The sequence below is a fragment of the Abramis brama genome (assembly GCF_963993115.1).
Source record: "Abramis brama genome assembly, chromosome: 4".
Lineage (NCBI taxonomy): Eukaryota > Metazoa > Chordata > Actinopteri > Cypriniformes > Leuciscidae > Abramis > Abramis brama.
Genome location: NC_139966.1, coordinates 39,886,634 through 39,900,844, shown reverse-complemented (window position 1 = coordinate 39,900,844; position 14,211 = coordinate 39,886,634). Strand labels below are relative to the sequence as shown.

General features: G+C 38.8%; 1 protein-coding gene across 1 annotated transcript in view; it reads left to right on the top strand.

The window, feature by feature from the left end:
• LOC311081744 (thyrotropin-releasing hormone-degrading ectoenzyme-like) overlaps window positions 1-14,211 on the top strand; it is a 153,289-nt gene that overhangs the window by 94,061 nt on the left and 45,017 nt on the right. Inside the window, exons 7-8 of the mRNA XM_084112373.1 lie at window positions 1,240-1,305; window positions 11,521-11,586. Of these exons, the coding sequence (XP_083968499.1) occupies window positions 1,240-1,305; window positions 11,521-11,586 (132 nt within the window). The remainder of the gene's footprint in view (window positions 1-1,239; window positions 1,306-11,520; window positions 11,587-14,211) is intronic.

Genomic DNA, 14,211 nt, shown 5'->3' with positions numbered 1-14,211 from the left:
CATTTTTTTTTATTCAGCAAGACAGTAGAAGAGGGACAATGACTTTGTAAACAACAGTATCGTCGGTCTAAATCAGTCATTCATTTATGTGCGGACTTCACCAATTGAGTCCAGTAAACACCTCAGTTTGCTTGTTATTTTTCTCCCAGCTAAAGAAATCTCAGTTTATCTTTGTGAATTGTAAATGGAGTCGCGCTGTTATAAGCCTCTTCACATACACAAGAAAAACAGTTCAATTAAAAGCTTGTTTTTTAGTAAGTCGAGGACAGAAACTGTTACACTGAGAGTTTTTGTGTGCTCTGGGGACTTTAGTGGCACATTAAACATTTCTCAGACCAGACAACATCTATTTAATTACCTCTTTCTCACTGAAACACACTTTACTTAAAAAAATCCAGCGCCCAAATATATCCTCTCATCCTCTCATCTGAAAGCCATTAAAGACACAAAGAGAAGGAAAGAAATATCTTTGTCCTCTATCAGAGTTCAGACACAGACAGAATCTTCTGTCCACTGAAGATTTGAGTTTCTGTGTCAACTCTCCCTCCAGCTGTCAATCAGCTCAAGGCCGGTTTGTGATTGGCTATTGCGCTTCCTCAAGCCCCTCCCCCTGTTTCCCCACAGGTTCTGTTGGGTTATGAACTCTGTCAGTCACACTGACACCAGGCCGTCCCTCATCCCTTCGTCCTCGCACTCTAAGGACTCTGAAATCCCACGACATCCCATGAGTCCCCAGTGCTAACAGGAAGTGACACTCATCACACAGATTGTGGAGGGATGGGAATTAGATGCTGTCAAATGAGCATGTCAAAGCCACTCAAAATCAAAAAAGCTGATGAAAACTCAGAAAACAGCAGAAAACAGCAGCAGCACCACATGGAGTCCTTGTTTAGATGAACCAGACCTGCTAGAAATTGAACAGTGCCATAATAACTGAACTGTTTTTAAATAATGTTAAACTTTTTCTGCAATGTACATAAGCAGAAGTTCATCCTCCTTGAACAGTCACTCCACTAGAATTATGATTTTGACAACTTTCCTGTTCAAATAACACATTTCTGCATTTAAACCCTAGAGAATATTTGACTTCCATAATAAGTGGATTCATGTACATTTTCTGTAGTAATCAACAGCATGTCAGATATGCTGTTCAAAACGCTCAAAACGATTTTGTTGGGTTTTGTATGCATGTGTAAATAAGCAGTCTTTATTGAACGTGTGTTTACTGTGTGTCCGCAGGGAGCCGCTCTGATCCGGATGCTGGCGAACGTCATGGGACAGACGCTATTCCAGAGAGGCCTCAATGTAAGTCAGTAGTTTTTCTTTAATCTTCTCTCTTTGTGGTCACAAACAATTTCACACTCATGTGTGTTTTTACTCCTAATGTGTCTTGTGAATATGTTTATGAGGCTCTTTGTATGAATTATACATACAGTATCATAAAAGGATTGTGGCATAAATCCAAAACTTTTCAATTCATTTTTCAAATACTCACCATTTAAAACTATCACAACAAATGTTCATTTCTCAAGCCTCTTCGGGTCTTCTGAGTGTTACTATGTTTTTGCTACAAGCGCTTGTGAGATTATTCAACCGTGTCGGTTTACATGCGCTTCTTATCTTTAGAGCTACAACAGCTTGTTTTCGTGTCACGAAAGAGTTTCCATCAAGCTTGAGGTGAAAATGACACAATCAGGCAAACGATTAAACATCAGAAATTAATTTCATTTCTGAAATTTTCACAATCAGAAGTTTCAGAATCATTCTCTGTGTTAAACCGGTTTACAGTCATGGCTTCGTCAAGATCTGATGAAACATATGTTAAAGCACAAGTGTCTGGTATTGTGTCGATGTTGGTGAACAGAGTATCAGCTCCAGGCTTTTGTTGTGCTGTTTGTTTATAGTCACATGTTCATCTTCTGTAAAGCTCTTCCTGCGTACCGTCTTCCAGTTCAGGCCCTCAGGAGTGAACAGCAGATCTCTTAATGTATTATTAGACAGTATTAATTGTTGTTTTGGACACCGTATGGCTTCTACACGAAACTACATCCTGAAATGTGGTTAAAGGATTTGTCCGTGAACAAACAGGCTGCAGGTTTGAATCCAGTGAGAGTAAATCTGTAAACGAATGAGAGTTAAATGTGAGACTCTCTTCCTTTGTCATGTGAGTTAACACTAGGGCTGGGGTAAACGATTATTAATTAAACGATTAGTCGGGCGATTATTTTATCGATTAGTCGACTAATCTAACGACTAATTGGAATTATTTATCCTGTCTGTTATTCGCATATCTCTGTCGAGCCGTTACTCCGATGGATTTCAAACTCGACAGCTGTCTGGGCACGAGTAAGTGCAGTGCCAAGTTTGACGTTGTTTGGATGAGAAATGCAAAAGATATGTTAAATATATTGGTAAAAGAAGCACTTAGAAGGTTGTGGTTTAAAAATAAACATTCTGACATAAACACACTGTCAGCTACAATGTTTACTTCTGAATAATATAGTATAAATGTGATAAATCCTTTTTTTTTTCATGCAATTAATCCATTGAATCAATATAAAAGTTATTTTTCACATTGAAACTGTTGAAAATACACAACAAAGTAAGTTGATCCACATATGACAGCCTCTGAACTCGGTCAATACTAATCTGGACTAAACATAGGCTACATTCAATCAGCCATCGCTAGAAATACCTTCTAAACGACGGCGACCTTCTTTTTTGACGGCGATCAGCTGTAAAATGGCTTAGGTCCTGCTCGGTTTTCGTTGACTTTGAGTACAAGAATTGAAAGTTTTTTAAAAGATCCCCTGGGGTTAACGTGTCAGCATTCGACAGAAGTTTGACGCTGTCGTGTGAGAACAAGCATCAGTCGGCATTTCTCTTCCTCCCGCGTGCCTCATCTTCTTAATCTCCTCACGTAAATGATTAGATTTCGATGGCTTACCTTTCTTCCCTACGGCAGAATCCACCACAGGTTCATCAATGTATTATTTTTTTTGTTTGTTTGTTGATCAAAAAGTGCAAAGTAGATAAGGAAAACTAGGATGCCGGGTGTCAGAGCGCCACCGTTACTGTTTACAATGCGTGGAATGGTGCGCTGTGATTGGTTGAGCGGATTTGTGGCATTCTGCAGAGAAAGGAGACTGGCGTTTGTCGCGGTTTGGAAAGAAAGGGAGAAAACATGGCAGAATAACACGGCGGGCGGTGTGTGTGTGGCGAGCTGTACCTCCGGGAATGGTGCAAAAAAAATAAATAGATAATAAATAAAGAAGCGTCGACGCAAAAAATATGACGTCGACGTAATTTTGGCGTCGACGCGTCGACGTCATCGACGCACCGCTACAGCTCTAGTTAACACACTTTCAGAGGTGTAAGACTCACATTTAGATTCCTCACCCTCTAGATCTAAAGAAATCACTTTTCAAAACATCAGTAACTTCTCATTTAATTTGTGTATGACTGAGATGCTGTCAGTTTCAGAGCTTCGTTCTGGGTTATTTTTGACGTTGTGGTTTATTGTTGCTCTTAGTTGCTGGAAGCACAATCAGGTCATGTTTTCTGCAGAGCAGATTTAATGCTTCATTTACAGATGTAACAGCTGCACATACAAGCTTTATATTGCAGCACAAACACACGTCTGACCAGTAGACTGATGTGTCTAATGCACACGTGTTCACATATCTTGGACTGGCAATAAATGTAATTACTGTGTTTGCTTTTGTCCAGTATCTACTATAGCAAACCTGTGGTTTGACTTATTAGCAACATCAATATACTGGTTAGCGCAAAAGCAAGAAAATATGCCAATCAATTCTGTCTAAATCAGTAAATCAATATGACATGATGGGCGTATCTGGAAAATCAATTTTTCTTTCTTTATGTCATATAATTTCTGACAAATATGTAGAAAGAAGAAAGAAACAGTAATAATTTTGATTAAAATGAAAGGTTACACTTTATTTCGAAGGTCCATTTGATACATTCTACTAAAAATATAACTTTACACAACTACATGTCAACTAACTCTCATTAGAGTATTAGAAGACTAGACTGATAGTGTTGGGGTTCGGGTTTGTAGAATATTTTGTAATTGAAAAGTTACTTAGATTGTCTGTTGGGGACCATCGAAAAGTGTTGGCAGATATTAACCTGTTAACCTTTGCCAGTGCGCCGGCACACTGAAGCGTTTTTTTGTTTAAATCAGGGATGGGCAACTTCGGTCCTGGAGGGCACTGTCCTACAGAGTTTAGCTTCAACCCTAATCAAACACACCTGAACAAGCTAATCAAGGTCAGAAAATTACAGACAGGTGATTTTTTCAGGGTTGGAGCTAAACTTTGTAGGACAGTGGCCCTCCAGGACCGAAGTTGCCCATCCCTGGTTTAAATAGTTCAAAGTTACTATCAGAATGAATGTGATTACCTTGACAAACTATACATCATTAAAAAGATATAAGACTCAAGTTTCAGTATTTGACCACTATTGTATTCTGAGAAACTTATAGTGACAGTTATGCCTTAATTTGCGTCAGGAGTTATGTAATGAAAAAATGAGTCGATACCTTTAATATGAATTATGAGCGTCAGCCGCTCTCATTCAGAAAAAAAATCCTGTGCTGTCGTCATGACAGCGATTCACAAAACAACGTCCCTCAGGGCTTTTAGCTCAAAAATATGCAGATTTGGAGAAATATTGATAGATTCTCATAGGTTTACATCAGATTTCTATAGACATGAGATATGAGATCATACTTGTGCTTTTAGTACAAAGGGTTCATGAACTGTATCTGTTTCAGTTTGGGTAAGTGGGGTTGCAGCCTAACAGATTAAGCAGACAGTCTACTAATACTCTAATGACTGCTAGTTGACATGCAGTTGCAAAGTTATCTATAGTAAGTTTTACTTATAGTCTTGTTTACACATGTTACATGTAGTTAGATACTATAGTAATTACTATAAATTCCATAATTACATCCATCTAACCCTAAAACACACATTAATCCAAACCTAGTAAGTACATGTAGTTAACTAGATGTACCGCATGGCGGTACAAAATATGACCGCCGCTCAGGCCTGCACTGGCTTTCCACAAAAAGAAATGACGTGGAGCAATTTGGCTGTATTGCGTGTTTATGTATATACCTAAAAAAAGTAGTAGTATGTGCATGTCTGTCTGTGTGTGTGTGTATGTGTGTGTCTGTGTCTGTGTGTGTGTGTGTCTGTGCGTGTATGTATGCGTGCGTACATGTGTGTGCGCGTGTGTGTTTGTGTGTGTGTCTGTGCATGTGGATTTGTATGTGTGTGTGTATGGGTGTGTGTCTGTGCGTGTGGATGTCAGTGTGTGTGCATGCTTGCGTTTGTTTGTATTCCTGCATGTGTGTGTGACAGTTAGGGTTGCCAACTTCAGAAAAGGAAAATGCGGGACAATCGTGGTTATTTATAGGAAAATGAGGGACACTCAAAATATTTGTACTGTATCACACAGTGTACGTCATTTCAGTGTCTGCAGTTAAGTTTGTGTTTAAAAGGTTATCAGACATAAACACATTTGTATTGCTTAACCTATTTATGTATTTAATTAATGTATTTAATACATGAAAAAAGTCACATTACAAACAAACCATAGTTCAAAATAACAGCATTTATCTAAAATAGAAAGCTTTTTTAACATTATACACTAGGCTTACAGGTCAAAAGTTTGGGGTTAGTAAGATTTTTACTTTTTGGGGAAAAAAAAAAGTAAAAAATAATTTTTTTTCCCCTTTTTGGGGAAAAAAATAAAGAAAGTAATTGCCTACTTTTATTCAGCAAGGATGCATTACATTAATCAAAAGTGACAGTTAAGATAATGTTACAAAAGCGTTCTATGTACTTTCTAAAAGCTTTAAAACATTAATAATAATCAGAAATGTTTTTTGAGCATATTATTCCCTCAGGTAGATTACATGTTTTCTTGCGTGGCTGGATGTTAGACTCATGAACAATAATCACGTTGTTTGCATTCGCCAAAATTGATTAGCCGAAATCAAAACGTGGACAGTGAAAGGAAATTACCGTCAGCGCGAGACGAGTCCGGCTTGAAGCGGAAGCGACCAGACGGCAGAGGATGTTCGCAAATCAAACAATGATTTGTCTCAAAACAGTGATTAAAAAAAAGCTGTGATTGGATGATGACAGGTGTCGGTGATCATTCTCAAGTGTCGTGGTCAGCACTGCTGCTGTTGCTGTTGTATCAGTCAGTGGTTTATCAGCTTGTCAAAAAACGGGACACGGGAGGTCACGCAAGGGACAAATAAATTAGGCCCAAAATGCGGGACGTCCCGCCTAATTCGGGACAGTTGGCAACCTTAATGACAGTATCATCCTAAACCAGCAACCCTTCGCTCAACACCACCATCTACAGGCCGATGAGTGTACAGTCACTAAATGTGCACATAAATGAATTTATTTTATACCCCCCCATGGATGAAATTCTACGAAACTTAGCATACCCCCAGAGGATGTCAAGTTAATCATACACATGAAATATGGTGCAGTTCTGAACATCTCAACTGAAGATAGGGGCGATTAAAGCAGAATAATATTGCATTTTCATTTTTTATGGGAGGGGCGCAAATCACAAATGAGTGATTATGGGCTAGGTTGATGTGGGCCCTTAAGAGCAACATACCATAAAAATTTCTTCATCCTCGGTGCCACGGTTCAGGTAGTTATTTAGGAAAAACTGCATTTTTTGGGTTTGGGGGGGCCCAGCGCGGGGGGGGAGTGGCCCCCGGGGACCAAACGAAATTTTTCCGTAAAAGTCTAGTGGGGCTACATGCCCACCAAATTTCATGTTCCCCGGTGTTTCGGTGTCCCTGGTATCGTTGACGAAAAAATTCAGTAGATGACGAAAAAAAAAAAAAAAAAAACTTTGACAATCGATTATGGGCTAGGTTGATGTGGGCCCTTAAGACCAACATACCATAAAAATTTCTTCATCCTCGGTGCCACGGTTCAGGTAGTTATTTAGGAAAAACTGCATTTTTTGGGTTTGGGGGGGCCCAGCGCGGGGGGGGAGTGGCCCCCGGGGACCAAACTAAATTTTTCCGTAAAAGTCTAGTGGGGCTACATGCCCACCAAATTTCATGTTCCCCGGTGTTTCGGTGTCCCTGGTATCGTTGACGAAAAATTCAGTAGATGACGAAAAAAAAAAAAAAAAAAAACTTTGACAATCCCTATATGACAACAGTAACAGGGACACTTTGAAAAAAAGTGTAACCAGTTTTAGTATAATAATGTCTAAAGTGGACCATCGAAATCATAACATAAAGTGTTATCAAATTAAATTAAATTAATTACATTTGTCTAAACTTTTTGTTGTATTAACCAATGTTTCTACCTGATGAACTCTTAAACCCCTCTAGATCTGTGAGTCTGTGTATTTAAGAGGAGAAAGACAACATTACACTTCTCCAAGGATCCATCTCTCCCCTCTCATCTGCTATCTGTGTTTCTCTGTTCACTGAAGCTCATTTCATTCTTTCAGTGTCTGTCTTCTGTGTGGCATTTCTTCTCCTCCTCGTGTCTCTGCATAATTGAAGCAGTATACAGACGTGAATGCTGAACAGTTCAGAAGCAGCAGACGGGCTGAAGTCCCACCCGGACCACCATTAACCATCCCTCTCTCTCTCTCTCTCTCTCTCTCTCTCTCTATCTCTCTCTCTCTCTCTGACTGTGAGGATGAGGGCGTCTTTATTGGTAATGGTGGATGGGCTGGTGAGGCGGGCGGATGAATGTCTCTTATAAAAGAAAAGTGGGAGTCATAAATGAAGTCTGAATGGTTCTCAGGCTCATACAGCTGCTGGAGTGATGAAGCGTTCCCGTCTCATTTACACACACTGCCCATCACTTTTAAAGCCACTTTCAGATGGATCATATTATGGGATGTAGGAAATATTAATTCCGGCTGGAAATGTGAAATGCTTGACCTATGAATAGCAGAGGACAAGTGCGCTACTGCCCTGGAGAAATAAACTTCAGCATGTTACAGTCCATCTTCATCCTCTGGATGTGATTTGGAACAGCGGGAAGCTTCCTCCCTGGATTCAGTGCTTCATAGTCCTGTTTTTCGCTCTCAACGGGATCCTGACTTGGAGAATGACAGTCCATCCGATCCCTGCGGATATTGTGGTCTAATAATTCTTTCTGAACACAGATGAAATAGCCAGATACTCCTCGATTCAATTTCCCAACATTCTTAAACACAGAGAGGATCTGTTTTTCCCATATTCCTCTTCTTTTCCCAGCAGCCCCTTCTGGCTTGGCTGTTCCGCCTCATTATTGCTGTTTTCTGTCTCTCTCTCTTATGGGAACTTTCAGTATCTCTGTCTGTCTCTGTGTGATTGATGGGAAGAACAGGTAAACACAACACCTCACCAAACAATCTACCTCCATTGCCTCAAAGTTACTTTCATATGCAGGAAAATTGTAGACATATTTCTTCTTGTATTACTTTTGAGGGAACTCATTTAGAAGGATGAATAATGAATTATTTATGATCTGCTTTGACTGTTGTGGTGAAGGCTCTCACAGAAAACTTGTGTTTTAGCTCCGGGGGATTTACATATCGAAAGCGATCAATCTTTTGTCTCCCTTGGTAAGTAATTTGGCTTTGCAAAATGGGGAACCAGAACTGAATGTGGTTATAATATCTGATGAAGGGACGTTCAGGATATTATTCTGTCCTGAAGAGTGTCAGAAGAGTAACTAGCCTTTGCTAATTACATTAAGTTAATTATACACACAACCATCCCACTGGAATCTGTCGAGTTATAAAGTGTGTCTTTAGATCTGATCCCTGTCTAACTAGACAGACTTTTCTGCATCACAAGTACAACATATAAGTATAGTACAGGCTTTTTATGCCCGCTAATAAAATAGCGTAGTTTGGCTAAAACAGCCCCATATTGCTTTGAAACATTGAATAAAATTCACAAGATGTAGAATGGAGTAATTATAAATATATTTATCAAATATTGTCTCTAAATTAAAAATTCCCATTATTTGTCTGTGCTATGTATTGTTTATTCTCATTACAGTGTCACATTAGCTGAGCTTATAGCAACACCAGTCTCTGTAATTGATAGATGGTTAGTGCTAGTCAACTCTCATACATGAGGAACGCTGTATGTGTGTTTTTCTGTCTTTCCTGTCCAAAAGAGTGTTTTGGTCACTAAACAGTGGTGGGTAGCAACACAGTCATTAAAATACACATTTTTAGGCCAAGCAGACTGGAAAATGTCATCGCAAACATAAAATGGCTCTGGTTGGTCCCTCGCTGCTATGCAAATTTATGCAAATGAGCAGAGTGGGTATTTCATACTGCAAAAATCTCATTCAGCAGCCAATTTATACCTGCCGAATACAGGGACAACGGTCAAATATACAATTTAGCATCTTTATACAATCACAAAAAGATACATTTAAGGCACAAAAATTTCTCATATTATAAAACCATATAGATTATGTACATATTTCATTATAAATGTATTAATTTTGAATGCCAACATTTTATATTTAAAATAAATATATTATTTTATTTATGTAGTTGCATTATTTTGTTTCAAGTTATGAAACAAAAGTTTCTTCAAGAAGTGGTGCAGTTTTCCATGCATTTTATTATTTCAAATCAATAAATTCAAACTGGCTACTGTATAATTTATTAGAGATATTTAGAGTATACACACACACACACACACACACAAATGACTCTGACTAACTGATGTGGCAATTAGATTTATTTTTACTCGTCTTTCCTCTAGCTGTGGCCGTCAGCAGAACACATCAGTGTCAAAATAATGACGACACACTGACGGCCCTATGAGAGGAGAGATTAGGCCACATGGTCACTTCTCTTCAGGTCAGTGATGGAGGAGACAGGGAGAGAGAGAAAAAGAGGAATTGCACTGGTTTAAAACAGATTCATCAGGATGGTAACATGAATCTGGTTCTGCTCCAGACTCAAATCCCAGACTCTTTGAGAGCTCAGCAGAGCATGTAGAGTGATGGAGGCCAGCTGGACTGGGTCACGCTTTCAGGATCCCAATGCAATTTGCTCAAACCTCTCAGCATGACGCCTGTCGACATTTCAACAAGTGTCCCTTTTGATTTGATTCATGAAACAAAGTCTAAAATAATTACCTTATTAAAGGACAAGTTCACCCTAAAACCCTGCCATCATCTGTTTACGCTCATGTCATTCCAAATCCATATTTATAGTCTTTGATTTTCCACTTTAAACCGTCTCTTCTCTAAGATCTCATTGAATCTTTCAAACCTGGTGCATCACAATACACTCAAAAGCCAATAGTATTGAGTGCATTTAATGGTATTGAGTGCTGGCATTTAACTGTGGAAATCTGACTTGTTTTGTTCTTTTCATCGCACAAAGCTCTCTTAGACTTTATCCCTTTAAAACACAACATAAAGGGAGTTCGAAATCAGTTCATTGTATGTCACATACCCCAGAATTAACAGAGAACATGCTATTTTATGTCATCATGTGCTCTTGACTTCAGCAACAGGAAGAGGATTACAGCTGATGGGTTTATCGCTCACGGTCACTCGAGAGTTATCGATGAATCTCGTACAGCAGGGAAAAGGCTTCCCACCAGATGTTCTTATCAGATGAATGTAAATGTGCTCTCTAGGATCAGACTCCTTCTTCATGTCGCCCACCACCTGTATGACTGAGACTGCAGGGCAGAACAGACACACTGATAATGTAGCGTTTGGCACAAGCGCTGCCTCTGTTTAACAGATTAAAGTCTTTTAGCAGAGAAATGAACACCCACTAGCTTCAGTAATATACAACATTACAGATATTACATCCACTTTGCACATTTGTCTGTGATTGATGTCGAAGTACTTGTATTTACTTTGCTGACTTATGGTGAGGTGTTTATTTTCTTCACAAAGCTCACTTTTTACACATTACTTGTTTATAAATGTTCACTTAAAAAGAACCATGTTTACTAAATTTAGGTAATAGCAAGTTGTACATGGGTATCATGTAAATACATTTACAGTTTGTTATGAATATGATTATCAGATATTGTCAATGTACTACTTTGTAAGAGTATTTAAGTTTGTAGTCACTGAATGAATTAATGATTTTCCCCCATTATTTTTTCATAACCCAGGGTCTTTATTGTAATATGGATAACTTTACCATTGTCTTGTAAGAAACTCCTGTAAAATTGTGTTGCTGATTTGTATGTTACTCATTCTGTGACACACTGATGCAGCATCGACTTGAACAACATAATCAGCCTCTAATTGGCCTCCTTATGGTCCTCCTTGATCTGACAGCCAATCACACCCAAACATCTGCTGCTAATTTGCATATGTTCAGCTTGAATTGAGCGGATTAGTAATGTTATTGTTTGGGCTTATTTCGTTTCCCAAGTTCACCGTTCCTGTCCAAGTCCAGTTTATTTCCCTTCCAATATTGATCTCCGTCTCTGTCTGTTTGCAGGATTACTTGATGACGCACATGTATGGGAACGCGGCGCGAGATGACTTGTGGAACAAATTCTCAGAGGTAAGATCTTAAGCATCTTCTGGGTGTGAGACCTCCATCCACGAGTGGGAATCATCGATGGGGTCAGTGAGCGGCGAGCTGACGAGTGAAATTGCATGTGTTCAACCTACTTAAATTCACCCAGTGCGTCTCCTGCAGGCAGGTGTTCAGAGATTCATGCGCTGCATAGACATGTAGGGCAGAGGCCATTATATAACTGCACATCATCAGTGGCTCACAATTCATGCCAATACACCACCTACTCACATCAACACATAAGGGTTTTATGGAAATGCCACACTGGAAGGAGTTCGATGCGCAGGCTGGGTTGTGTTTGATAGTCTTGCTTTTAAACTTGAGGTTTCACTTAATATGAAAAAGTTTTCCACAGGTCCACATGGGAGGGTCACATATTGATCCAGAAATCTGATCGCTGTAACCTGCTAAATGCAAATGTTCACAGATACTGATTATGAAGTCTTGCTGCTGCTGATTCTGGTGGTTTTAATTAACTTATAAATTACTTGAATCTTATCAGACCAGATTAGTGAAGTGTCACATAATTGCTGACAAGCCTGATGAGTCTCTCAGATTAAACATGAGCATCTGCCCTTCAGCTCAGGTGTAGCCAAGAATAACCCAAGGAAAATCTAAAAATGATCCACCGTTTAAAGAAAGTTGACCTATTTAGGTGCGTCACTCAGGTCTCAAAAATACAGTATTTATTTGGCATGACTGCCCCCCTCCTGACAAGAACACTGACAGGCATGTTTCCTGAGATTCGCTGCTTTAATTTCTCCATATTTTTTAATACTTTTTTTAGCAACCATTACTGTCGGACTTCATTTCCCATAATTCCTTCAGTTTAATTACCGGGACAACTAATGCTGCAATAATAATGCTAATGCACAGCTTCTACATTAAATGACATTAAATTAAGTGTTTAACAAAACAATTTAAATTAGCTTTTTTTTATCACACATATACAAAGCAAGTGCTAGTATTGCCATTTTGTTTCTTTATTTGGCATTTCCATACGCCTCATATGCCTTCATGGATGGAAGTATCAAGTGAGACTATCCCACATCTAATAATCTAATAAACATCTAATAAACACTCAAAGTGCTTTACATGGAAGGGGGAATCTCCTCAACCACCACCAATGTGCAGCATCCACCTGGATGATGCGACGGCAGCCATATTGTGCCAGAACGCCCACCACACACCAGCTTATTGGTGGAGAGGAGACAGTGATGAAGCCAATCAGTCTATATGGGGATGATTAGTGATTAGAGGGCGATGAAGATGCCAATGGGCAAATTTGGCCAGGATCCCGGGTAACATCCCTACTCTTTTTTTTTTTTAAGGAAATCCTGCACTGTAAAAATAAAAGGTGCCTGGAGGAACCTTTTGGGGTTCTTCACTTTGCCACACCGGTGGAATCGTCTGTAGATCCTCTAGGCACCCTTTAAAAAGGGGCGGTTCTCTGAGGAACCACACAGGTTTCCATAGGAACTCTTATATTAGGCACTGTGTGGAACCACTTTGGGTGCCTCCAGGAACCAAATTTCATTTTTTTAAATATTAAATTTCATGTTGTAACTATGGTTACCTTTGACTTCTATTATAATAAACAAATTGAACCAAATACAAAATAAGAATTGTTTATTACATATTTGATATTAATTTTTATACATACACTTCCATACACAAGGGAAATAAAGCTAACTATAGATTAATATCAATGAATACACAAAAAAATGTTTATAATACATAAGCAACATGAATAATCAACCATGCAATATATATATATATATATATATATATATATATACAATAGGCTATACAAGAAAAGACATTTCAACAAAATTCATGGAAACACATGTTCCACGAAATAAATCAATGTAAAAAAAACATTTTTTGACTAATTAAAAATGTCCATCTTCACTTAACTTAACACTTAACATTTGTGTTTCAGTCCAATGGTAAGTCTGACATCACTGTTTCCAAGTCCAAAAGCTCTATCAGATGCCAAAAACAAACAGTGCTAATATGCACTCATTGTGCTGTAATATTCCTGAAAATTATGATCCTAACCTTTATCTCTATACCGAAATCTCTGATGGTTAGTTATTCAGCTATGTTGAATCATAAAATGTTGAAGTCTGTGATGCCGTTAGACTGGAGACTGTAATGTACACTATGGCTTTTGAAAAGCTTAAAGGGATAGTTCACTTTGAAATTAATTTTTGATATGTTTTAGCTTACCTCAAGGGCATCCAAGATGTAGGTGTCTTTGTTTCCACAGTAGTTTCAATTTTGATATTTTTAGGTCAAACCGTTCTTGTCTGTCAGTCATATAATGCAGGTCTATGGTCACTGTCTCAAAACACAAGCACAGAGTCCAAATTAAAACAATTCCCCATCGTCCAAATGAAACAATTCCCCATCATAAGTACACATTGATGGCCTAAGACACGAAACGAGCGGTTTGTGTGAGAAAACGAACAGTATTTATATTGTTGTTATCTCTTGAAAACAGCACACGTCCAAATGATCTGACGGCGCGGGCGGGTATAGATATATACATAGATGCCGCCTTGGCTACGGTTTCGTCCCAATGAACTGCAGTAGCGAAGGCGACAT